The following is a 27,276-nucleotide window of genomic DNA, read 5'->3' on the forward strand; positions in this document are numbered from 1 at the left end:
AATGTAATTAGCCTAACTGAAATAACACCATGCCAATCTGTAGGTATGGTGAAGGGTGTGTGTGATGATGTGGGGATATTTTAATTCCAAAGACAAAGGGAACTTTATCAGGATGCATATTATCCTGGATCCATGAAATAACTGGTCTTTGGTGTGTGTGTGTGTGTGTGTGTGTGTGTGTGTGTGTGTGTGTGTGTGTGTGTGTGTGTGTGTGTCTGGCTCATGAAACTGAATATTATTATGCAACATAAGACTTATGCAATGTTATTCTTGTTCTTATATACACTATGGCTATTGTTTTATTAGAAATATAAATTATTCCTATATTCCACAGTGATTCAACTTACCTTTGACATGACACAGCTTACCTATAGCATGAAGCAAATTGTGTCCCTGAACCACTTTACTGTACTATTTATGTAGGGTTCACTTTTCTTTGGCCCTATGTTATATATTTTTTTCCATTTTTGCACACATCCTGAAATATCAGATGTGATTTGCTTCTATTTATTATCATTTATATTTGCCTAAAAGACAACTGCAGGTAAGTGGCCAAACTTACCCCATTCCCTTGTGTGTGTGTATATATATATATATATATATATATAATATATTTATATATATAAATTATATATATAATTTACATTTAAGATCTGCGTTCCCTTACATTATAAATATGCAAATAGAAATTTGGCATTGAAACGCTTAAGTGTATGTCACAAGGTACACATTACATGTGAAAGACTTTTATTATTTTGTTTACAATGGAATACATACAATAAATCCAATGTGACTGAATACAAAGAGAACATATTACAAAGTTAGTGCTCTTGGGTTACAATAACTGACAACATCATCATCATGATCTTTCAAAGTCTCGTTCACCCTGCTTCAAAATAAATTTTCAAAACTTCTCTGCTCTATGGTTTATATAAAATACGGACAGTTTCTTTATATTCTTATTTTTTGAAACCTCACCATATTTGTTTCATACACTTCAGTTAACCAAGTAATCAGGAGATTTGAAAATATATATATAAAAAATGCATCTACTATATCCACTAGAGAAGAGAACACAGCTAGAAGCAATGTTTGAATTTTTCAAGAACATTGACCTTTAAAACTTTATCTTCAAATCATTGGACTTTTACCCCAAACATTTGTACAAAGTGATTTTTACTCTTTAGAATACAGTTTTGTATGACAAAACCAGACACTATTGAATAAATAAATGTTTGTTTTTTGTTTATATTTTGTCACTGTTTTAATAGTTTTGTTTTCTCATTGGCTGGCATGTTGAACACCTAATCCCATCATGCAGATTTGTAGATACTTTATAAATGCTCCAACTGTAAACATAATATGATCCAATCATGATAAAGTAACAACAGACACAAAGACCTTCAGCTCCACAGGAAGGGAATTGAGTCGATTTAAACTGAGATGTGCTTGTACAGTTTGTATTTACATATACAGTAGGAGCATGCTAAGTTTCCCAGGTTTATCCTTAGGCATGTTTCAGTTTTACTTGCAAAGGTAGAAAAAAAATCTCTGATATAAATCCTTAGCAGCAGCATCATTTTACACAAAGCTTAATACTTACCATTCTGATTATCAAGATTAACAGCACCTTGATTTCCAAGCATCATAATGTGTTCTATAGGGTATACTGACACTAGGGCACATTTGATAAGCTAGAAGTTTGCTAGTTATCACATGATGGCCAATAGCAAGTCAGTCTTATCTCACTCGATTTGCCTGTTACTTCTGTTGTCAAATATCATTGACCTCCTTTGTGGCTGGTAAAAGCAACTGGTTGAGGTCTCAAGCCTTTGTCCACTCTTTGGCAAAGTCATTTTATTACGCAAGGTTACCCCCTCAGGAGTTTTGAGGTTTTCAGCTAGTTCTTTTGCATAGACGTCAAACGGTGAGGCTTCAGCTTTAATGGGAGATAGGACTAGTTTACCATCTTCCCCTACCGGAGGGTAGTCCATGATTGGAAAAGGGGGGCTAAACAGGATGAGACTTTGAGGTCTTGGGCGATTTCTAAAGGACGATCTCTGAAGAAGCGCTGAGCGCTCAGGTCTAGGACGATCCATAAAGGTGTCTCCATTTGCAGATCGCTTCCTTCTCAACACTGGAAGATCAGGAATGGATGTTGGCTTGAAATTCTCATTGCATGTCGCATTGTTTGTGGGCTTCTGTCTTTGAACCCCTAATGGTGGTTCACTGCTTGGCAGCTCCTTCATGTTGTCTTTGACTTTCTGGAGGGCAAGTGCAGAACCTGGTTTTCCCAACTTGCACTTGGCAGGTTTCTTTTCAGGTGTACTCTTACTGACTTGATCAGAGCTCCCCTCAAGTAGGGCATGAGGTATGTGGCTGTACTGAACTTTTGGTGGAATAACAGGAACAGCTTTAGCTTGGCAGGTTTTGATCATGAATGCTGTGCGAACTGATGACACGCTGACTGGTGCAGAGTTGCGTCGCATAGGTCCCTTGGAGCCACTCAGGAATAGCTCCAACTCTAGAGATGAGCTTCCATGCTTGGCTTCATGTGCCGCCCATTCCTGTGCGATTGATTGCTTTGCACTTTTCAGATACTGACTATTTGAGATGTCTCTGAAACCCTGGTGTCCTAAATCAAGGTTTAGGGAGCATGGCCTGAGTTTAGGTTTAATGTTTTCTTGACTTCTCTCCACAATGCAGAACTCGTGGGATGTCTGTCGGTGAAATCTCTGAGAGGGAGAAGAGCGCTTCTGTTTAGCTTTGCTCAAGTCTTGCAGTTCAGTGGTCTCGTCTGAATCAGTTAATGTCTTCGATATCTTGACCTGTGGAACCTCAAGTTTGTCAACTTTGTCTCCCATCCACTTGCGGTTATCGCTGTCAAAATTTGCTGTTACTTGTGCCGAGCAAGCTACATCTGTGTCTGCATTTTTGTTTCCTGTTGGGTCTACAAAGTTTACAAGTTCACAGGTTGTTAGAGCAGCCTCTGTTTGAGATGATGTAATGTCAATAAGCACACTTGGTTCTTTAGCTTCATCCTTCTTCCTGTTGGGCAACTCGTCCACTTTTGGCTTATCAAGAATTTGGCTGTGAATTGCATGACCTGGCATAGTCTCTTTTGGCATAGGTAAGAGGTCCTCAAGTTTTGGTGAGTGCAGAGGGCTTGTCACCCACTGCTTGGCAGAACACAAGTCTTCCCATGGTTCAACCTGATCCAAACCACCCAAATTACTCCCCCATGTGTCTACGTCATCTTGGTGCAAAATTTCCAATGTGAAACGCTGTTCGTTCAGACAAGTTGAGAGTCTTTCTAAACTTCCCTTGATTCTTCCTGCTAAATCAAGTTTCCTGGGTTCATCAATAACCTCCTTATTTCCTTTTTCACAAATATCCTTTGTTACTAATGATTCTTTTGTGTCAGAGTGAAGAGCACTCTGAATATCTGATTTTACATAACTGCTTGAATGATCTCTCGAGTCACTTTTGGAAGTGTTGTCTTTCTCGACAGGATCTGTTCTTGGTTCCTCCTCACTGCATGGCTCTGCATCTTGGAGAATATCTGTTTCCTTTAGGTGGAGAAATGGGGAAAGCTGTAGACTGGTTGTTACTATGTTTTGTGACTCTAGTCTCTTGTGGTCTGTCCTGTCAACATCACTATCCAAGTAATTCCAGCCACCATCACATGACAACAATCTTTCAGGCAAATGCTTCATGACAGAATTAAACGTAGTAGCACCAGAATGATCAAACATTACGTTTTTGGTAAGGTCTATAAAGAGTCCCTTTGACGATGCAGTATTTGTGGGCAAACTACTTCTTCTCCGTGTTTGACCACTTAGCTTGTCCTCGTTTTCAGTCATTTTGGTGAAGCTGGGCTTCACTTGTTCATCTAGCATATTTGTTTTAGTCTCAGTGACTGAAACTTTCTTATGCATGCCAGACGATGACACCTCGTTGAGTACTTCCTGTCAAGCACAAAGAAACAAAAATAAGAAAAAATAGGTGACGACTGGTTAAAGGCATTTGTTCCATTCATATTTATGAAGCCACAGTTATGTCTTTCTAAGACAGTGGGCTTAAAGGGTTACTTACCTTAAAAAATGTAAATCTATTATCATTTATCATGTCATTATGTACTTCCAAACCTATAAAACTTTTGTTTATCTTTGGAACATAAATGAAGATTCCGTCACCAAAACTTTGACAGTTCAACATTTCATAAAAATTGTAATGTAATCAATATGAATTACGCAGTCTTTTGAAAAGACACGATTGCTTTATTTTAAACATTTGTTATTCACATATAAACAAACATACATAAAGCACTCAAATATGGAAAATGAAAGCTTAACCGTACTCGATTGATGCACATCAAGATCAAACTTCATTGGTTCTCACACGTAAAGCAAACATTCTTGAGCTTCCATTTACCTTATTTGAGTGATTTATGTACATTAACTGATCAATGTTTATATGTGAATAAAAGCCTAAATTAAATCTGTTCATCATATAAAACCATTGTGCTTTTTCAGAAGGCTTGGATTAAACCGCCTGATTCACACAGTACATTTAGAATGTCTTTATGAACTCTTTGAAGCATCAAAGTTTTGGTTACTTAGACTTACAATGGAAGGACAGAAATCTCTCAGGTTTCATTAAAAATATCTTCATTTAAGTTGAATGAAAGTTGACCGAAAGTCTTATGGGTTTGAAGTGACATGAGGGTGAGTAAATGGTGACAGAATTTTCATTTTGAGGTGAACTATCCCTTTAAAAAAAATTTAATAATAAATTATGACCTAAATTTAATTTGGGAGTTAAGTGAGGAAGAATAGAATAGAACAGAATACCATGGAACTGAATAAAATAGAAAATAATAGAAATATATATCACTATTATCTTTTCATCTTGGCATGTTTTACAGTTAAATTATTTGGTCTTGTTATATACTAGTAGTACTTCAATCTTATTAAAAACTACAGGGGTACAATTAATTCTGTTTAATTGATGTTTTATCAATTCAAATCATACCAGTTTGTCCAAATTTGCTATTTCTTGTTGTGTAGATGTAGTTTCCAGTTCTTCCCCTATTGCTATAGTCTCAGATGACACCTGAGGTTCAAGATTCTCCACACTGGCTATCAGCTCTCTCACTTTTGCATCCTTTCCTGAGAAAGTACAGATAATCAGTTAGGGTAGTAGAGTTAAAGGTGCAGTGTGTAATTTTTCACCTTTGAAAAATTGCACATTTCACCTTTGCTTAAAAAATGTAGATCTGAATTATTTTCTACTTTATCTAACTGCTCAATAAATCTGATAATGCACTGCCCGGCCAAAAAAAAAAAAAGAGTGAAAAAAGCCAAAATTGTATGCACCTCTTGATGGAAATAAATGTTGTGATGTTATTTCCATCAAGAGGCACATCAGTTTTTGGTCAAGAACTTGTATTGACAATGCAAGAGTCCAGCACTCTGTAAAGTCTCATCCAGCACATCCCAAAGACTTTCAATGAATTTAAGGTCTGGACTCGGAGGAGCCGATTCATGCGTGAGCTCCTCCCAATCATTATTTCACAGTTTGAGGCTGATGAATCTTGACATTGTCATCCTGGAATATAGCCATGATGTGTCTTCCTACATGAAAAGCTACACACTCCATCAATTAGGGTTAAAATAACTGTTTCCAAACATATAATGCTAGAATAATCACTTCAATAATGATCCAATCATAGACTCTTTTATGCATTTGCTATTAAAATCCAAACAGCGACCTTTTATTTTTTTGGACGGGCAGTGTATATGATAATGAAAGTGTAAAAGAGTATGTCAGTGTTTTACTGTTTTTTAAAATCTACATTAAAATGTAATTAATCAACTTACAAATGCAGATTTAAAATTATTCTCACTAAATTAAAATACACTTATATTCACACATACACACGTCATGTTTTAAGGGGACTTTCCATAGATATAATGGTTTTTATACTGTATAACTCTATATCCTCTTCCCTTACATTAACACTAGCCCTAAACCTACCCATCATAGAAAACTTTCTGCATTTTTACATTTCCACTAAAATTCATTTAGTGTGCTTTATAATCTGTTTTCCTCATGGGGACCAAAATTTTATATATATTTTGTCTGCATAATGTAGGGAATACCTGAACCACACACACACACGCACACACACACAACAATCGTCATACTCTTTGTTGTCCCCAGAGTGATCACATCCGTAATATCCCCTGTCTGATCCTCCTTCTCCATGGGGAAAGAGCTGCTGTTGCTATAGATACTGCATCCGCTGCCTCCACTGCTGTCACTAAGCGGGTGCTCTCGGTACCCAGCACTGTTGGTGTGAGCTGCTAGTCCAGTCTCCCAGTCTGTGAATGTAAAGTTCCCACTGCTGCCACTGATGTGGACAGGGAATCCAGCAGTGCCAATACTTTCATTCCGATGGGCTTCCAGAGGTCCAGCCTCCTTTGGAGGCTTAAAGAGTCCCCCTAAACCCTTGTCCCGTTCTTTGCCAGGAGCCCTGCAGGGGGTGCTGTTAGAGTTAATAACCGCAGACACACGCAAAGGTACAGACACTGCAAACGGCTCCGAGATGTTGAGGGCCTTCCGTTGGTGCCGCGGTGAAGACTCCAGCGGAAACAGGCTGCCTGGAAAAGACGGTCTAGATGATCCATTATTGGCAGATCCAGAATACAACATCCGACGGTTTTTAGGAGATGTGGGCTGGCAGCCGCTGCGGTCGTCACCTTTGAAAACTTTCAGCTGTTCTGGAAGAGTTTTCTGCAGTGGGGATAAAGATGGTGATGAAGAAGAGGCATTTGATGCTCCTTCTTTTTTCTCACTCCGACATCCTCCTGAAGCATTATGAGGATCTAAGTCTGAATTTTGATCTTTTTCGTTCTGGTTGTAGTTGATATCTGAGCCCAGGGTGCGGGATTTAAGAACTGGGACAAAGACGCCATTGCTTCCTTCTGTTGGTACTTTGTCCTCATCTGAGTGGGATTGAAAAAGAGAAAACTGGTGGTGATACCTGAAAGCCACAAATACAGCAGTCCCAAAAAGCATTCTCACACTACAGCCACACTTTAAAATGTTTGTATGACATAACACAATATCAAACCGATTTTTTTTATTAGAATTAATAAAATAGAGCATTAAACTTGCACTGTTTGTCAAAGGAAGACCTTAGTTAAAGTTATAGGCCTTCCATCAAATACATCCACTTGAAACCAGCTGGTTTTTACTTTTTATATTTCAGTCATACACAGATTAATAAACAGATAAAAGCCTTCTTTGATATATAAACCTGTCACGAGCCTATTATGTAATACAATACATTATAACTTGCTTATAGGCCAAGTGCCACACTGACACCTTAATTAATGTAGTGAATTAATTACAAACTTTTTAATATGTATTTTTATATTCATTTATATTATATGTATCTGTACAAACCTTTTGGTTTAATTTTTTAAGCAAAAATAAAAGGCACAATGACAGCACACTGAGGTAAGTATATTTATGGAGATCTAGCCCCACCTGCTGCTGGAAAAGAACAGAGAGAATCCATGCTTTTGGATGGCCGTATAGCAGTTTTTTCTGTTTAAGAGAGGAAACAAGCATTAAACAAAATATATATATACATTTCTGGGCTTTTTACAGCTTAATTTTATCATAAACAAAAGCTAAATTAGCTATGATACGAAAATATAATTTTGAGGGCGGGGTAACCTGTCACTCACATGAGATAGCCCCAATAGCAAACCACAACAATCCAATCAATTCCCGATAGACAAAATCAAGTCCCGCCCTATATAGAGTTGGGTACGACAACAGGTGTTCTGCCAAATAATGCTACCTATAATATTGTGCTACCGACACTGCATTTGCATTATTTTAAGGTAGGGGTAGGTATGTGCGAAAAATAAAGCCTCAAACCACATGAATGATGCTGGTAGCACAATCTGATAGATAGCATTTTTCCCTGTCGAATTGTGCTACCTGTTTTAATGGGAGGTTGCAAAATCTGAGCGGGTAGCACAAATTCATTCATGGATTCGATAGGACACCCACAAACCATTTTAAACCATTAATGCGCAAGAAGACACGAAAGAGAACTGAGCTCAGCACTCGTGTGCTGTTTTCTGTGAGCACACACATCCAAAGAGTACGCGCAAAAAGCAGCCTCTCATATAGTGCATAAATACTGAATCGAGTTCTCTTTCGTATCTTCTTGCACTTGTCTTGAACGGGCCAAGACACACAACTTAATGTCAAAATATCCTAATAAACACAGTTGGTTATGATTTAAGTGAATGTAGACAATTGATAACTGTATTTTGGATCCGTGCAGCTCTTAAAGTGACAGCAGCCTAATATACCTGATGTGTTATTAAGGTTAAACAAAGAAAAAAGAAAAGAAAATTAAAATTACTCACTGATCTTGACTGAATAAGTTTTGCAACTTTAACAAGGATTGATTTATATTTTATTTATGAAAAGAAATCTATACAGTGTACATTTGATTACATTTGATTTTAATTTCTGCACCTGAACTTTGAATTCATCTATAAAGTTTTCTTGAGTAAAGCTTTCTGGAGTAATGTGTTCAGGCTGCTGATTTGTGTTTATAGTATTCAGCTGCAACAGTGTTTTGGAAAACGGCACAGAATAAATATGACTGATATCTAAATGTTTGATTTAAAAAAATGTTTTACCTAATCAGAATTGCTAAAATTCAAACGATACCCAACCCTAGTCACTATAGGGAAGAAAAGACGATCACAACTTCCGTTTCATGCCGACTTTAATGTTTATTGTGCTGTCTTTTTAAAATATGCATATTTTTGTTATGTACTAATATATATATATATAAAACCCACAATAATCTCTGCAGTCAGTAAAGCAAGTATGTATTCTGCATATCAACAAGTCTGTACATCAGGCAAAAATATTATTTAAAATTTTAAAAAAATCTTTTAATTTTTTTTCTATTGACGGTGATATTTGCTTTTAGTCAAACTGAACAAAGAGCTTCCCATTTTTATCTTTGTTATTGTTTTTTGAATGTTTCTTTCTTACCTGAGGAATTTTGTCCTCTCATAAAGACACTCCCATTGCGACTCAGTTTCCCTTTGGAGTCGATGACCGATCGTCCAAGGCTGAAGATGGACTTCCACTTCTTAGATTTTCCTGAGAATTTTCTTCTGTGTTGTGAGAAGGTTTATGAATGTTTGAGAATGTAATAGAAATTGTTAAAATGTAGAAATGTTTAACAAATGCTGTTTCTAAGTTTTAAAAAGCATTACTGGATTACTGTAAACGGTGACTATACAGTTTCAACACTGTTAATGTTTAAACCTAAAGAACACATGCTAGGAGAGTGTGTAGGCGTGCATAAATGTATGGTATATATATGTATCATACCTGCTGTCAGACAGATCTATTACTGTATGATACATCGCAGCAGTGCTGGTATCTGGAAGGCTGTTCTCTCTTTGCCTCTCTCTCATTGCTGGGTGGTTGGGACTGAGAGAGCGAGCCTGTGCTTCCTCAAGACTCATGAGCTTCATGGGGCCGCACTGTGTGCTGGCAGGCAAGGTGGCGTACTTCTCCCCACAGGCCATGCTAGGGCCTACTAAACCATAAAAAACAGTGTGATGTAGCATGTAACTCTGCATCACTAAAAAGCCTGTGTAGGCACAAGCTTATTCTAGATCATCAAGTCATGGCTGCATGCATGTCATTTAAAACGTATTTTCATCCAGTGTTATTTTGCAGTTTTTATTATCCCATGGTCTGTCTGAATACTCGACTGAAGTGCACACACACACGTCACTCGCACACAGAGAGTGGAGATTGATTGCGCAGCTGCACACTCACTACATTACTCAGCGAGGAGGTTGTAAAACGTTGCTGTTTTTGAAGTAATTCAACTCACAGATTCATTCCAGAGAGACAATGAACAGAGGTAATTCTCAGCTTTTTGTTCAAAATTATGAAACTTTTTTTTTATGACACTTCAAGTGTTGATAAAAACAGAATGCATGAAGCTAGAATAAAACGTTTTGGTTTTTTTAAAGGAGCATTGCGTAGGTTCTGAAATTTCTAACCGTTACTGACACCAGTGGCCGTTAGAGAAACTGCAGACAGTCTCATGCTCGTTCTCGGTGCGCACGCTCGTATGAGCACGACCACAGCAACCAGAGAGTTGTAACTATGTCTTACCTTTGCAGTAAAAAGAAAGCCAGCTCGTGGTCTGTTTTTATTCCCAGCGCTGACCGGTGCTCCCTCCAAGAATCAAATGCCGCTCCGATGTTGACTCTTGTCTTGTCTTTGCCCGACGCCGGTCACTCTCTATTTTGGCCGCACTAGATAAGGCTTTTTTCTTTTTTTTAAACTTACGAGGAGTTTCCGTGGGTGTCTGGATTGTTCTGGAGGCTGGTCGCTTCTTTCCGTCCGCAGAGTCCATTTGAAACACTAACGTTACTTACTGCTAACGTTTGCCGGATGTAAGCCCAAGTAGACGAGAGCGCGAATGGCGTCACATTTTGTGAATTTTCGCGCGACAATTCGGACCCGACTCCTCCACACACAATTGAGCCTACAGGCTGATAGAGGCAACCAGGGTGGACATTAAGGTGTCATTCTTTCTATTACATTATGGTTGGCTCATAAATGTACAAATGAAAATTCTATCTTAAAGATTTTTTTAAGTAAAAAGCTACGCAATGCTCCTTTAAAGCAGAAGCTCTGTCCCTTCTTTTGATATATTTCAAATGTACGGATATATAGGAAATAAAATATTCTGGGGGCCATGAAAGTTTTGTGAAAGTGATCAAAAATGCTGACGGGGGCTGGTAATTTTTTTAAAAAAATGCTGGCAGGGAAAGAGTTAATATTTTGAATTAGGTTTTATTTTCATATGTTCAGTTTTCAGTAGTTTTTAGTTCAATTTATAGTAATTTAGTAATGTCCGTTGTCATTTTCATTATTATTATTTAGGTTTACTTCATTTTAAGTTCAGTTTTAGTTTTATTTATTTTAAATAAAATGAATAAAGTAAAATTTATATTTAGTAATTCAACTTACACTTATTTCAAAAAGTTACTGAGGCAACATTTCTAATTTTCTAACATTTATATTTGATTTTATTTAAGCTTTATTTCAATTAACAAACATGTTATTAGTATTTTTAGCTTTAATTAGCGGTACCCTGTTTTCATCATACAATATCTACTGAAAACACAGGTAGATAACTGTATACAGCTTCAACACGGTAAACAACTAATTAAAATACAATTGCTTGTTTGCAGCCATTCCCTGTTTGCTTTTTGTTATGTGTAACTTGCCTATTGTTTTGCTTGTCCATTTTTGGCTGCAGATCTCATGCCATTGTGTACACACCCCACTCCACATCTAAGACCCATTTCCTGACTTTATCATCACAGTTGTCACGAATAGCACAGTCAAACTTATTTAGAAGATATTATTAATGCATGCAAACACCCAGAGGAAAATTGTATTGTGCATTAGTTGCCCAATAGTTAGAGAGTCAGACTTGTAACCCTAAAGGTGATAAAGAAAATTGTATTGTGCATTACTTGCGTGTTCTCAGCTCATTTAATTGTAATCATACTAATATGACATACTTTATTTCTGGTAAGCACACTCGTAGGCAGATTTCTAAACAGAAGAATTATTAGAAAAGCAGAGCCTAATGCAAACGCTTTAGGAAAATGGGATAAAGCAAGCACAAGTCCCCTGATCAAATTATCACAAGCTGTGTGAGACCGCATGGCTTTCCACTGAGCATAGACTACAACCGTATGCTAATTACCTTAATGAGCTGTAATTTCCAATTACTGTATATTTTGTTTTGATTTGTACAGCATGGTTACAGAATATGCCCAGATGGTTTACATTAAAAAAACAAAAGATCTTCTCACTGCTTCTCTTCTCATTCAAAAATGACACATTTCATTTCTGAATGAAGGTTTTAAAATGACTATACCAACAACATCTGGCATCTTTGCTCACACAGCACAGCTATTTAGAGATACAGTGCATAGTCCGTTCATTGTGACTACATTGCTCCTGTTATCCCACAACTTGATGTGTCATACCCCTTTTTGAGCATAGATCCGAACTTAAATGGTTGTAATTCATGAATGCTTTGGAATAAGATTGAAAAAACACATAAAAAAGTTTCTGTTTTCAGTACATCGTTGTCGTGTAAACGTACCCTAAAATTGCTAGAAAATCAAAGCCATATGTCTAACCAAGTTGTGTTACAAATTTGAAGTTGATATCACAAAAAAATGTTGCCCGCCTAAAGGATTTAAAGTTCTGTTTCAATGTTAAGGCGATGTGCAATTTCAAAGCGGTTTTCACTGGATAAATATTGAGTGTTAAAGCTTTCAAATGATACCGAAAGGGAGCTAAAATATGTGATGGGGAAAAAAACCTCTACCGGCAAACTGACAGTTTACAGGCTAATGCTACAACAGTTTAAATGGATAGTTCACCCAAAAATTTAAATTCTGTCAGTAATTACTTCTAGTAATTATGTTGTTCCAACCCCGTAAGACCTTCGTTCATCTTCGGAACACAAATTAAGATATTTTTGATTAAATCTGAGAGCTGGATCATTCCTCCATATAGTCCATAGGCTTCTAAGGGATTGAAACTTGCCGGCCCCGAAAAGTTATTAAAGAAATCGTTAAAATAGTCCAAGTGATTACAGTGGCTCAATCCTAAGTTTATCAAGCGACGAGAATACTTTTTGTGCGCAACCCAAAAATAACGACTTTATTTCAACTATTCATTTCCTTCTCTGTGGGCCTCCGTGTGATGTACAACACAGAAACACTACGCTATCACACTACGTGAACTCACTCGAGGTCCACAGAGAAGGAAATGAATAGTTGAAATAAAGTCGTTATTTTTTTATTTTTTGCGCATAAAAAGTATTCTCGTCGCTTGATAAACTTAAGATTGAGCCACTGTAGTCACTTGGACTATTTTAACAATGTCTTTAATAACTTTTCGGGGAACAAGTTTCAATCCCTTAGAAGCCTATGGAGGAGTGATCCAGCTCTCAGATTTAATCAAAAATATCTTAATTTGTGTTCCGAAGATGAACGAAGGTCTTACGGGGTTGGAACAACATGAGGGAGAGTAAATACTGACAGAATTCATTTCATTTCTGGGTGAACTATCCCTTTAATGCTAGATGTACCTTCTCTGGACTTGGAGGGCTGAAGTTCCTGGCTGAAGATTTGCTGAGTGTGGTTGAGAATGAACTCCACAACTGACTGCTGGATCCGCACCTCCTGAAACGCTATATCACCATTGCAGGAGGGCACCTCCACCTCCTTGGAGCTAGACCAAAAGAAAAGAGTTCTTAGAAAAGCATGTTTATTTGGTGGATTGCACTGAAGATAATGAATAAATCATCCATCTTTGTGAGGAATAATAACATATAATAGCATGAATGCCTCTGAAGAACGTAGCCCATTCGTCATCAACAGACAAGTATAATAATACCATGAATATGATAATTATATAATTGTATATATGAGTTCCCTGTGGACATATTTGTGGTATAACCACTTATATGACTCTCATACAGAATTATGTAGAGAATGGATAATTAGTGTATGAAATGAAAGTAAAACTCACCGGAGTAGATTGGGAGCCCACACCAGGGCAAGATTGCGAGCATGCATGTTGGTTTGGTGACTGAGGGTAGCTAAATGTGCCAAATGTTTGGTGAGGTATTCCAGAGTTCTAGGAAAGCACAACAAAATACAGCCATAAAGCCATTATATTTAATTTAATGTTTATTACTCATTATTCACCATGTCTTCATTTCAAGTTACATAGTTGAAAAGTCAAATCATTTCATTTCAGGTTTACATCTACAGTACACTTTGACTTGGTATTTTTACAACAAGGGTCAGTTCACCTGGAAATTAAAATCTTGCATTTTTTCATTTTATGTAAATCTGTATAACTTACTTTTTTGCTGTGGAAAACAAAAGGAGAAAATCGGACTGATGTACTCTGTTCAAAGCAATTCCAATGAAGAGAGCTTGCAAAAAGGAAGCACCTTAAAAGTACCATAAAAGTAGTTAATATGACTTGTCTTTGTAAGTCATAACTTTTTTGTGGCTGTGAAAAGCGTTATATAAATATACGTGAATTGAATTGAATTAAATAACTTAGTCTGTTGAGCAGACTGACACTTAAATCGTTATTCACTGTAACAAACATTCGTAGACATCATCGCAAAGTTGTGTGTTAAGAACTACAGTTTGTTATGACAAATTAACTTAAAGGGAAAGTTCACCCAAAAATGAAAATTCAGTCATCATTTACTCACTCTCAAGTTGTTTCAAACCTGTATAAGTTTCTTTCTTCTGCCGAACACAAAAGAAGATATTTCGAAGTAACTGATGTAACCAAACAGTTGATGGGCCTCATTGACTTTCATAGTATGGGGTCCATCAACTGTTTGGTTACCTCAGTTACTTCAAAATATCTTCTTTTGTGTTCAGCAGAAGAAAAAAAAAATGCTTACTTTTTAAATTTTTGGGTGAACTATCACTTTAAATAGATTATGCTCGTTTTTCATTGCAATGGAATGAAATTAACAATAACAATCTGACATTAATTCAATCTTAGCAGATGTTATTACTCCACCACCCGCGAGATGTTATTAACAAGTTCTTTTTTTTTATTTTTTTACCAATGTGGTTCGAACAACTAATGTTTGGCAAAGTTACTGTGGTTTCGAGAAACATTTGTGACTAGCTAGTTTATTTGTCCAATAACGCATCATGGACGATAAGCAGCAATAATAGTCACGGGAAACGTACCTCAAATCGTACCTTAGATTTTGTGATCTTTAAGTCAAAGGAATAAATGTATCATGAATAACTTCTGTCGCAATACGAGAACTAGGGCTGATGTCAAGATTTTAGTCAATAAGAAATAAAATATTTTTATGATAGGCCTACTTTTATGATGCTTTTCTGTCGTTTGACAGTCCCAATTATTATTAACTTTCATTAAATTAAAAAGACTCGAGGATATTCTTCAAACTTTCACCTTTTGTGTTCCAAACAGAAGAGAAGTCATACAGGTGTAGAATGGCGCGGGAGTAAATAGACAGATCGAGTTTACAGAATAGAGCCAGATATTAAAATAAGCCTTAGCTGTACCTGAAGTGTGAAACGGGAAGTTGGTTTATAGCACTCCTGATGTTTCGGAGCTGCTCCTGCTCCTCTTTCACTGACATCGCAGCCTTTGCACAAAAACACAGCATTAATTCAGCATTAATTGCACAAAAACAGGAACATTAATTCCTGGATGAAGGAGAACATTGTTTTTCAATGTTTTTCATTTTTGTTCATGGACACACATCTGTCAATATGTTCATTATGGATCACCTGGACATCACTTGTATTTATATAGCTAAAAATCATTTCAAATATGGTAGTTAGTTGCAGTGGTCCAGATAAAACTAACCAAATGCTTATGCCCTATTATTTATACAACTACAGGAAACACTTACACATTCAACTTTTATTGTTTTTAACACTGTAAAGCCTGACATATTAAATAATAGTCTGAAAAATATATATATATTTAAATGGAACATGCAGTTTATTAAACCTTTAGACAAAATAAAAAAGTTTGCTTTATTTGAGTATTATATTTGATACATCTCTTTTATGGCTCATATATGATATAGTGAGAATATGGAATGCACACTCAAGAAGTTAAACTGAGCAAAAATATGTAGTTTGGAGCAGTTGATATATTTAAATGGACATAAAGTGGGATGAAATTCTGATAGCTTGTAATGTGAATCAATGAGATCTTTATAACATTATCGCAGCTACTTGCATAAAATTTAAAAAAATCTTAGTTGTCTCTGTGTCTACCTAGGCTTAAGATGATATTTAAAGGCTTTGTTTTATGATCAAAGCTCCATAGTTTTTACTGTGGGGGTAAAGCGATGCAATTCAATACATTAATAATGATTGAGAGATGAAAAAATAAACCTTCCTCAAAGGCCAGATTAACATGATTTTGCTAAAAAAGAATGGATGATCAGTGGATAATCAAGGAAACCCAAGTTGCTTCAGTCCAGTCCAGTGTTTATCTTGAAACATTAGTATAATAGTTATTCTTAAATTCATTTTTATAAGATTTCACAGCAAAAAGATTATACTAAATTTAGTTCATAAAATTATGAACTATCAATCAGAGGGTGTTAAAGTAGAAGAAGAAACTGATGAAGTAGTAGTTTTTCCAGCAACGTTTTTATCTTGTTGATAAATTAGAGGTCTTAGAAATTGATTCAGTAGTCTTTATAGGGTATTTTTTCCACTTTTTGAAGTTTTAACCTCTTTGCATCACTGAACTCTTAAGGTGTTTTCAATTTATTTGTCTCCTCCTTTCCTGTCTACATTTGGCTGCTTTCTTTCCCCCTGTCTTCTTTGTACAATATCTTTGTCAAGTTCTGTATCCGCTGTCCTTAAAATAAATGTCACTTGTACACAAACACTGAATTTTGACCTGTTTATTTAAGACACTAAGCCACTGTATCAGATGCAACTATATCATTCTTCTATTCTATTCTGCTCTAGTCTTTTGTTTTTCTTGCTCACAAACTTACTGTAAATTTCTTGTAGAGTTCATAGGTGAGGAGAGGGATGGGAAGCTCTCTGAAGTACAGCTTACATAAAGAGCCAACGCAGTGGATATCCTGAAGATACACTTCTTTAGTGAGGTCAGGACAGAGCTCAGAGCAAAACTCCTGTCTGTATGCACACACACACACACAGAGAGAGAGAGAGAGAGAGAGAGAGATAGAGAGAGAGAGAGAGAGAGAGAGAGAGAGAGAAACACGCATTTATTACAAAGAATTGATTGTTGCGAGAGTTTCCCTCCATCCAAGTTCCAACAAAATTGTATGCATGAAGTGGTGAGTCTAAAAACTGGCCAACCTGAGTCTTTGAATGTTAGATGTGATTCCTGAGAGTCTGTAGATTCCATCCACAATCCCATGTTTCTCTATGAAGTCTGCACAAGTCTTCAGGACGTGAGGAACTAGACAAAAACCGGAAAAATTCATCAATGGTCATTCAGATGTGTCAAAAAAGCTCAATTTATTGAAAGAATAATTCAAAGAATCATTTAATCACCCTCATATCATTCCAAACGTTTATGACTTTCTGTCTTTCAAGAAACACAAATTAAGATATTTTGAAGAATGTTTGTGCTTATTTTATTCATTTCACACCGTAGAAAAAAAAGAATACCATAAAAGTATCATAATTATGTCTTTTGCGCTACATTCCAAGTCTTCTGAGGCCACATGATAGCTTTTTGTGCTAAAAAAAAAAAGAAGAAAAAAAATTGCACAATAATATTTGGTGGTAATCTGTAGATGAAGAAGTGCAGGTACTGCATACAGACTCCTACTTCAAGCACTGACAGGTGTGATTTTATCATGAAAGTGCGTATCAATACAACGAATGTTATTCCTCGTGCCATTTATATGCCTAAAAGAGTTTTTGCGAGTACATGATACGCACTTTATGGCGTGTAATACGCACGCAATCCCCTAATCCTACCCAAGGGGATTTCAGTGCGTAGCATATACACGCAAAAAACATTTTTGGCGTTTAAATGGCACGAGAACTAACATTCGTGGTATAGATACGCACTGTCATGAGACTGTGTTGGCCTCAGGTGTGAGAAACTCCTTTCTCCGGGTGCAAAATTAGGTCGGTGAAACATAAGTTATTGCATGTCATAATCTATCAAGAGACACATGAGTACCAATGATGTCTTGCAACCTGACATGCAGCAAGTTTCAACACTATACTGTATGGAGCATGAATGAGATTTAAATACTATTTATCAGTGAATACCTATTTAAATGTCAGTCTCCTCCTCCTCAGACAAATGTTATTTTGGCGTCTTGGAATATAGCAGAAAAGTTGTATGGACTTTATTATGTTTTTTTGATGTTGTTTGATTGTTGTTGTTGTTGTTTTTAACCTTTTTGGAGCTTGTCATCCCCCAGTCACTGTAAGCTTTCGTTGTATAAAAAAAAAAGAACAGCATGAAAGTTCTTTAAAATATCTCAGTTTGTGTTCCACACAAGAAAGAAAGTCATATGAGTTTAGAAAGGCATTAGGCTGAGTAGATGATACACTTTTCTTTTAAACGATTGTTTAATGATTGAGTAAAACAATGAAAATATCTACACCTTTGAAACTGCAACAAACCGATTGTGAAAACGCAATATGTAATGCATTTATTATTACTGCCACATTAATATGCAGGAAAAGCTGCATTAAGTACTTATAAATAATGATGATAATAATAAGCACTTTATTTTACAGTCCTGTTTCCCATGTACATACAATGTAACATTAACTGGGTAATAACTAGGTAGGACTACTAACCCCAAATCTACCCCTAAACATAACCTAAACCTACCACGTACTGTACAATGAAGTGCAACCCATAATAATAATAATGCTTTTTTAGACAGAGTCTGGGGAAATGTGTATGGTTTGGTTGTGCGCACTTTGACGACACAACACGTTTTTACAGTAATTTTTCATCCTTTTCTATGTATAGTATTCTCCTACAGGAACATGCCATTTTGGCCGAAAGTTTAATCAGATCTTTTTTGACACCTTGCCATTAAAATTCAGACCACATATCTCAAGATGAGAACTTTCATCATGAACTATGACAGCAACTCCAACAAAGACACTGCATGCCAATTTTGAACTCAGTCGGACCAACGGTTCAGTTAAAGTCGTTTTCATGTTTTCATGTTTTGCTGTTACAGCGCCACTAAGTGGCCTAGCCCTGCCATTTTTCTATGTGTTCTTTAAATTTGGCAAAAATATCTCATTCCAATTAAGAGTTATATGCATTTACAAATAAAAATGCTCGTTTAAACCAAGAACAATAACTATAAAGATAACTATAATGATAACTGCATCCACATCAGCTGATGATAACGTTGCATTTATTCTAAGAGTGCGCTGCAGTTTTTATCGTCTGCCGCTTTAAAGGGATAGTTCACCCAAAAATGAAAATTCTGTCAGTAATTACTCACTCTCATGTTGTTCCAATCCCGTAAGATCTTCGTTCATCTTCGGAACACAAATTAAGATATTTTTGATTAAATCTGAGAGCTGGATCACTCCTCCATAAGCTTCTTGAGGGATTGAAACTTGCCGGCCCCGAAAAGTTATTAAAGACATCATTAAAATAGTCCAAGTGACTACAGTGGCTCAATCTTAAGTTTATCAAGCGACGAGAATACTTTTTTTGCGCAAAAACAAACATAAATAACGACGTACAACAACAGATCATACGCTGTTAAACTAGTAACCTGACTCGAGGCCCAGAGAGAAGGAACTGAAAAGTTGAAATAAAGTCATTACTTTTGGGGGGTTTTTGCACACAAAAAGTATTCTCGTAATTTGATAAACTTAAGATTGAGCCACTGTAGTCACTTGGACTATTTTAACGATGTCTTTAATAACTTTTCGAGGCCGGCAAGTTCAATCCCTCAAGAAGCCTATGGGCTAGTATGGAGGAGTGATCCAGCTCTCAGATTTAATCAAAAATATCTTAATTTGTGTTCCGAAGATGAACGAAGATCTTACGGGATTGGAACAACATGAGAGTGAGTAATCACTGACAGAATTTTCATTTTTGGGTGAACTATCCCTTTAAATTCTCAAGTTCTTTAAAGCAGAATGGATTCTGATTGGCTGTCAATGTTTTTATTGTTCATCAGCAGAAAAAACGCCCTGAAAGTGATTCCAACAATATGATGTGGTTATCGTTATAGTTGTGAAGTGATGTGGACTCTGCTATTCTTTTATATTCAGAACGTTTTTTAGAACTATATCTTTATTGTTATAATTATCGTCTTTGGTGTGAACGTGCATTAAAGGGATAGTTCACCCAAAAATGAAAATCCAGTCATCGTTTTCTCACCCTGAAGTTGTTCCAAACTATTTTAATTTTTGGGTGAACCATGCCTTTAAAGAGAGGGAACCTGGCTGCGATGAACCAAACATCAAATAAAGTAAAATGATGGGGAAGGAAATTAATGAAGCCTTATTTGTTACAGCAGCATTTCAGAGAAAATACTTGGAGAACGCTGCTGACTGAATGAACCACAGGTATAAGGAGTAAAGCGTATAGCCTACAATTGTTAAAGTTATTTAAAAAAAAAAAACTGAAAGACTTTCTGTTGTTTGTTCAGATGTATGATAATTTGACATTAACTGTGATCTAGAATCGACTAACTTGCAGAAGTTATTACTCCACCTGCGCATGACATCATTAATGACAGTCTTATTTTGTTGAACCAACGTGGATTAAACACTGGAAGTGCAACCACGATTTCAGGAAACAGTTATAGCTAGTTAATCACTCTAACAATCCAAAAAAGTAAGTTACATTGTAAATTGGAAACACACCCCAGGTTATTATTTCAAAAGCAATATGCTAAAGTAGTTTATGCAATGTATCAAAAAGTGAACCGGCCGTTTCTAGGCCTTACAGTTCAAAAGTTATTAGCAGCATAAATATAATTGAAATATTGAGGAGTTAGTGGTTTGAATTTAAGGGAAAGTTCACCCAAAAATGAAAATTCTGTAATAATTTATTCACCCTCAAGTTGTTCCAAACCTGTATGAGTTTCTTTCTTCTGCTGAACTCAAAAGAATATATTTTAAAGAATGTTAGTAACCAGACCGTCGACGGCATCCATTGACTTCCATGGTATTTTCCATAGTAATTCAGTGGCTACCGTCAACTGTTTGGTTACATATATTCTTCAAAATATCTTCTTTTGTGTTCAAAAGAGGAAAGAAACTCATATAGGTTTGGAACAACTTGAGGGGGAGTAAATGATAACAGAAGTTTAATTTTTTGCGTGAACTATGCCTTTTTAAAGACTGCAAAATTCCACAACCTTTTACCATACAGTTCTATGGGCTGCCATTGACTTCAATGGCAGAAGAATAAGAAGAACAAGCAATTACAGGAGTGACAATCAACGACACACAGAAATATAGAGCTATATAATTAATGTGTATAAGACAGCTCAGATTTTTGATGTTTATGGAAAATCTGAGGAACAACAGTGAAAGTTCCGAGTGAAATCTCTTTAAACTTTGTAGACTTTAAACACAGTTTGAGACATTGTTGAGAAACTCTAGAAGAGACACATTTGAGATGATTCGGGGGTATATATGTAGCTTTTTGCACATTGTGTGAGAAAGTATAGACAGTTATGGACGAAAACCCCAAAAACCTTGTACACTAAAGCTAATACTTTAAGTAATCTTCAGTTTTTATGTATCCAGGAACAAAAGAGAGGCCTACATATACTGAAAATATGTAAACCAAATGTTTATTACAATTTAGTTACATAAAGTAATATTCGAGAACAAATTACATCATTGCAAAATATATAAGAAACAGTTTTCTTTGTGTATTGACCTTTTAAATAATCTGTACAGTATGTGCATTTCTGCTCTCTCTCTCTTTGAAACTGTGGTGTTTCATGTAGACTACAGTATTACACCGTCCTTCCTTTATCCTGTCGGCCTGCTTATTGTGGAGAAGGTGGGCCAGGGCAGGAAGTTAAAAATGGTTTGTTTGTTTCAGAGGAAACCTGACACACCCAGGCCTTGCAGCTGGTATTACTTATGACACTTCCTCTTATTCTAAAGGGCCTTTGGAAAGTTCCCACCCAACTTCATCACTTCCTTACATACCTTCAGCCATGATATCTTTAAGCTTTAGGTTTGTTTAGAGGACACTAAACAGACAGTATCATGATGGGCTGGCATTTTTGAGTTATTTCACAGTAGCCTATACATGGTTAATCCTGAAGTTTATCACTGTAAGTCATTTTATAATCTTTATTTTACTGTGCTTATTTCTACCATTTAACACAAATGGAGAAATTGCGTTCCATACCAAGCCAAGATTTGAGTACATTTTACAAGAAAATACAATTTCAGACTTTCTACTTCAAAATTTCACATTTAATTCGATGTTATGCCATTTCTTTGGAATTAATCGTGAAATTTACTAGCAATTTTTGAGAGAAAATTGTTTCTACACCAGTACGATCCATCCATTTTTCAAACCACTTGTCCAAAGAAGTATCACAGGGATTTCTTCCCTTTAGCCAAAAAGACCGGGCCTAGATTCAATACGTTGACAAACAATATCATCAAACCTCTGTGGTACTTGTGTCATGATGTCACGACATACAAGAACCAATCACACTAGATGTTACTGATGTCGTTGTGTGATTTGATTTGACGGTGAATAATCAATTTGGGTCTGTTCATCATGCAAAGTGGTTGCATAGATTCAGAAACCACTATGGATTACTTTCACGCAACATTTGTGTCCTTTTTGGACATTGAAACTTTGGATCTGATTTTACTGTTTACAGAGTTTGTTTCAATTCAGTTTGTATTTCAGCCAGATTCCGAGCCACAATCAAATTCAATTTAACCTAATTTTATTATTATTTATAAAAAATGCAATTATTCATTGGCCTTTTTTTGTTGTTGGACAGAAACACTTGAGAAAACTTAGGACATTTTGAGGAAAAGTGGGAGGATATGGAACTATCATATATATATATATATATATATATATATATATATATATATATATATATATACATATATCAGAGCATGTGAACTAAACACTAGGCCACAGCTTATATAGTTTTAGCATTTTATTTAAAAACCCAATTTTTGCATATATTTCAAGTTTTTTTATTCAAATCAATTTGATTGATGGAGATTTTCAGCAAAGTTTATTTTCTTAGGCCTATAACATGGTGAGGATACTCTATTTATGTCAGACAACATTTTAGAAAGTAGAGTGCATCTGTTGTTTGGTAGATGTGGACAGGTATAGATCTTAGAGAAACAAGCGCGCATTAGAATTTTCACTTTGAACTTCCATTCTTGCAGTAGCTCTGTATATTTCTATGGCATCGCGGTCGAAGAGTAATTAGCTGGTAAAGTGGATCTACTTATTTTAGAGGTAATGAAAGACATCATGAGCGTTGTAATGTTTGAAGTGGAAATACAAACCGATGACAGAAAAGGGGCGGGGCTACATAAGGTCTATAGAGTAATAGACTTAACACTTTTTAAGCGTAATGTGAAATACTTTGTTCACAAAATAAATTACCAGGCACTGCAATGGGTCATGGTCCATTTAGAAGAGAATTGAAAGTATTATTCAAGTGCTCTGCTTTAAATAATGAAATAGCCTTCGCACGGTAGGAAACAACATTAGCAATTGCAGCCCTGAACCAATGAACCATCCAGAGTCTGAGGAAGTATACACTTCCCATGCTTAATCTACCCTTATCTACAAACTGAAGCACAAATCTTTCACCTAAATGTGTAGCAAAGCACTTAATCTAAAAACAATAAAGGGATTTCCATTATCAATAGAATATAACTACAGAGAGATAGAGTAACTGAAAAACCACAGAGAGATAGAGTAACTGAATCAACACGCACTGTACAGCACATCCCCTATGGAAGCTTGTTTCTGCCACGGAATATCAAAATAAAAGTAACAGAATCTGCAGAAAAAGTCAGAATTGCGAGTTTATATCACAAAATATTGACTTTCTCGCAATTCTGACTTTAGAACTTGCAATTCAGATTTTTTTCTTCAGATTCTGATATAAACTCAGCATTGTGAGGAAAAAAAGTCAAAATTGTGAGTTATAAACTGACAGTTAAAAAGGTAACTGCAACTTTATATCTCGCAATTCTGATTTTTTTCTTGCAATTCTGAGTTTATATCACACATTTCTAACGTTTTTGCAATTCCAACATCCTCAATTCTTTTTTTCTCAGAAATGTGAGAGCCCACAATTGCGAATTATAAACTTATTCAGACTTTATAACTCCCAAGTGGGACTTTATATCTCCCAGTTCTGATTTTATTTCTGACACTATACTGGCCTTTTCTGAGAATTGTGAAATATAAGCTCACAATTGCAAGTTATAAAGTCCCATAACTCACTATTGCACAAAAAAAAGGTCAAAATTGTGAGATTAAAAGTTATTACCTTTTTTTATTTTTTATTCTGTGGAGGAAACAAGCTTCTATACATCCCTCAGTAAAGGCAAAATCATTTTTTAAAAGAATTTTAAAGAAAGGGAAGTAAAATTGCTAATGTTGGGAAAACAATTCATTTACTATGCAGAAATTCTTCTTGGGATTCAGTGAAGACCTCCAACAGTACGGATGAATGAATGATTGTTCTGTGAGAGGAAGCTCTCATTTTGACTTGCTGGCAGAGAGAGAGACTTTTCGAGTGTTTTACAATCATTGATAAATGATTGCTTTAGTTTTAACTTTAGAACTAAACTGCTTTAGCTTTCATTTGGTGTATTTAGTAAATTCCACCTGAAGGAGATGCTGACAGTGAGAAGTAAAGCATATGTTGTCGAGAACACTAACACATGTTGTGTTTTGGAGGTTGGTTCACATATGGGATACTGGTGTTTTGGTGTCCAACACGAGGCTTCTTTACCAGCTTAACCTGCAAAACTGTCTTACAAATTCATGAAGGAGTAAGCAGGCCTTTCAGGATAGTGAATATAAGTCATCCAAAATGGATTCTGACTTTCCTGCTTAACTCCTGCCAAAACATTGTTTTGGAAACACTATTTGATATCACACAGCGGGGTTGGTGGATGTTACTTAGTTAGCACTTATATCTATCCACAAGGTATAAATCCATTTTGTGCTCATATAATGTCTAAACATAACTAGCCAAAGACGCCTGTGTGGCATGAGGGAAAAAAACTAAGATGCTTAAGTAATGAAAGAAAATCAATTAATTGCTGTTGATATGTCACAATAAAGAATGATGCAACTATTAGTAATGGTTAACAATTGTGTTTTCTTACTGTAGTTAATTTTTTAAACAATATTACTATAGAATATAATCTTACTTCAACACAGAAAAGGAATCAAATAATTTGCACAGTTTTAAAATAAAGTTTCCAATAAATATCTCGGGAGCATTTACGGTCATTCTTGCCTCAACGATCAAAACATGTGAGCCGACAGGATCTTAAACAAAAGACTGTTTCACAGTTACAGGCTTCAGATGAACTCGGTCAAGTCACATGCATCTGTCAAACTACGGGTGGCACCGCACTGTTTCCAGATCAGCATTGTGTTTTGTCTCTTATAATGTTAGAGCTTGGGAAACGGAGAGGAAAAGCTGCTTCTGGATCAGCATGAAGAGGTTATTGTTGATATCCATCAAAAATGTATAATCATAACACACCGAAACTGATGTACTGGATGGAAACAAAAACTCCACTTTGAGCTTACAAATGAAGAATGTCTAATGGCATATCGAAATATTATGGACATAAATTAAGTGATATTCTCATTAATACACAATCACTTTGAGAGGAACCGGTGCTTATAGTTTAAAAGCCTTATGAGAAATGTAGTGATATTACAAAAACTGAATGTCGGCATTTCACACGGACAGTATATCTTTAAAACTGAGTCCTCCCTTTTCTCCTCCTCTTTTCCCCCTTCCTCTTCCTCTGAACATTTCCTTTGCTCTTTATTTTCTTTTAATGCTTATGTGTATGAGCACTAAACAGGTTAAGATTACATTCAGATTTGTTTTATACCCATTAACACACTCAAAAAGTGGAGATTACTAGGCAATACCTTCCAGTTAAATGGTTTAAGGCAAGAGGAAAAGTGTCCACCGCAAGGACTCAAAAGAATAAAGTATCTTCTGTTTCAATGGCAACAAAAACATAGACACATCAGCCAACCAGCAACCGAAATGGGTGTTGGTTTATTACACGTAGCTAATGTTTACGCAGAGGCCCAGGCTTCTGCTCTGGTGTGGGCTCCTAATAAAGTCAACTTATTATGACTGCTGGGGCTTTGAAAAAAGAGGCAGCCGTTATATGAATGGCAAGAGGAGGAGTGAGTACGGAAAAGAGGAATTTACCGTCTTGTCCTGAATTCTGCAGATGTTCAGTCAAGTCACAGCCGAACGCATTTTCAGTTCCTTTCCTTTTGGACTTCAGCTTGGCAGCCTTATTCTTCATCAGGCTTCCGTAACGTATCCAGATCAGAGTGAATACACCTTAAAATCAACCATTGGTCCCACAACGCATTGGATGGGAAGGGGGGAATGCCCTCGAAAAGAAAGGAAAAGCCCCAAATCAGGAAGTCCACAGTGTCAAACAAAAGAAATCATCCGCTCACATCTTGACTGAGCCACCAAAGATCTGGTGTGGGCGAAGAACTCGAGCGGTTCACGCCCAGCGTCACTTCATCATCTCTCCTCCCTTCAGCCCTGAACAGAGAGAGGTGAGATTCTGTCGAGACTGAGGAGAAAAGTTACGACACGAGCTTCTGTCCCACCGAGAAGCTTTGCAGAGGAGACAGTTTCCTGTCCATTCCACTTCTATCTATCTATCTATCTATCTATCTATCTATCTATCTATCTATCTATCTATCTATCTATCTATCTATCTATCTATCTATCTTTTTCGTTCCACGTTGTTCAGGAGGTCATCGTGCTGATGTTGAGTGGAGGCTTGAAATGTCAGAACTTTTTTGCAAAGGGGAGGGTAGAAGAGCGAGGGGAGGAGAGAGAAATAACTGCCTGCTTATTCTTCACCAGTTTGGACATTACCGAACCCCTTTCACCCAACCCCCCCACCGGCCACCCCGCTTTCTCTCTTCCTCCCTCCTTTTTTCTTTTTTGTAGCCATGGCTCCAACAGGAAACCTGCTCTCTGCCTTCCTGAACGCTTCCAGAATACACAATTTCCTGTAAAGGGAACCTTGTTTGGAAAACAAAAACAGACCAAGAGAAGGACGTTGGGGAGAGGGACAGTAAGATGGGGGGAGAGAGGGAGAGAGAAAGGCAGAACCAGATACACAGAGAGGGTGCAGAAAAAACTGGAGAAGTTTACAGAGCAGAGAGAGGGGGGAAACACAAGGTTCCCGTTAACCACGGCTAGTTAGCCATTTTGAGTGTGTCTTCAACTACAGGCACTTCTATGTCCCACGGCCTGATTTTTATTAAAACTAACAGATACCTTTTTCCAGATTTTCTGTCTTGGAAACCTTTTAACTGTGA

General features: G+C 36.5%; 1 protein-coding gene across 2 annotated transcripts; it reads right to left on the reverse strand.

Annotated features, from left to right (window-relative positions):
* Positions 1 to 730: 730 nt before the first annotated feature.
* arhgap31 (Rho GTPase activating protein 31) lies at positions 731 to 26,825 on the reverse strand. 2 transcript variants are annotated; one of them, XM_077206675.1, is made up of 12 exons: positions 26,135 to 26,825; positions 17,040 to 17,142; positions 16,709 to 16,853; positions 15,246 to 15,328; positions 13,702 to 13,809; positions 13,259 to 13,401; positions 9,445 to 9,655; positions 9,100 to 9,224; positions 7,558 to 7,617; positions 6,210 to 7,010; positions 5,035 to 5,171; positions 731 to 3,968 (listed from the first exon to the last, which is right to left on the reverse strand). In XM_077206675.1, the coding sequence occupies exons 1-12, from the start codon at positions 26,232 to 26,234 to the stop codon at positions 1,746 to 1,748; spliced, it is 4,239 nt and encodes a 1,412-aa protein (XP_077062790.1). In that variant the 5' UTR covers positions 26,235 to 26,825; the 3' UTR covers positions 731 to 1,745. The 2 variants fall into 2 exon arrangements, with proteins under 2 accessions (XP_077062790.1, XP_077062791.1); XM_077206676.1 differs by having other exon boundaries at positions 9,445 to 9,652; positions 26,135 to 26,739.
* Between the last annotated feature and the right edge of the window lie 451 nt (positions 26,826 to 27,276).

This window comes from Siphateles boraxobius, unplaced genomic scaffold (genome assembly GCF_051911475.1).
Source record: "Siphateles boraxobius isolate OS27281-9 unplaced genomic scaffold, OSU_SipBor_1 56, whole genome shotgun sequence".
NCBI lineage: Eukaryota > Metazoa > Chordata > Actinopteri > Cypriniformes > Leuciscidae > Siphateles > Siphateles boraxobius.

Excerpts from the sequence above, each read along its gene's own strand:
- arhgap31 (XM_077206675.1), bottom strand. The coding sequence starts at position 26,234 with ATGAAGAATAAGGCTGCCAAGCTGAAGTCCAAAAGGAAAGGAACTGAA. Across the intron at positions 9,225-9,444 it reads ATAGATCTGTCTGACAGCAG|AAGAAAATTCTCAGGAAAAT; the intron begins GTATGATACATA and ends CTCACAACACAG. Across the intron at positions 7,011-7,557 it reads CTGTTCTTTTCCAGCAGCAG|ATGAGGACAAAGTACCAACA; the intron begins GTGGGGCTAGAT and ends AATCCCACTCAG.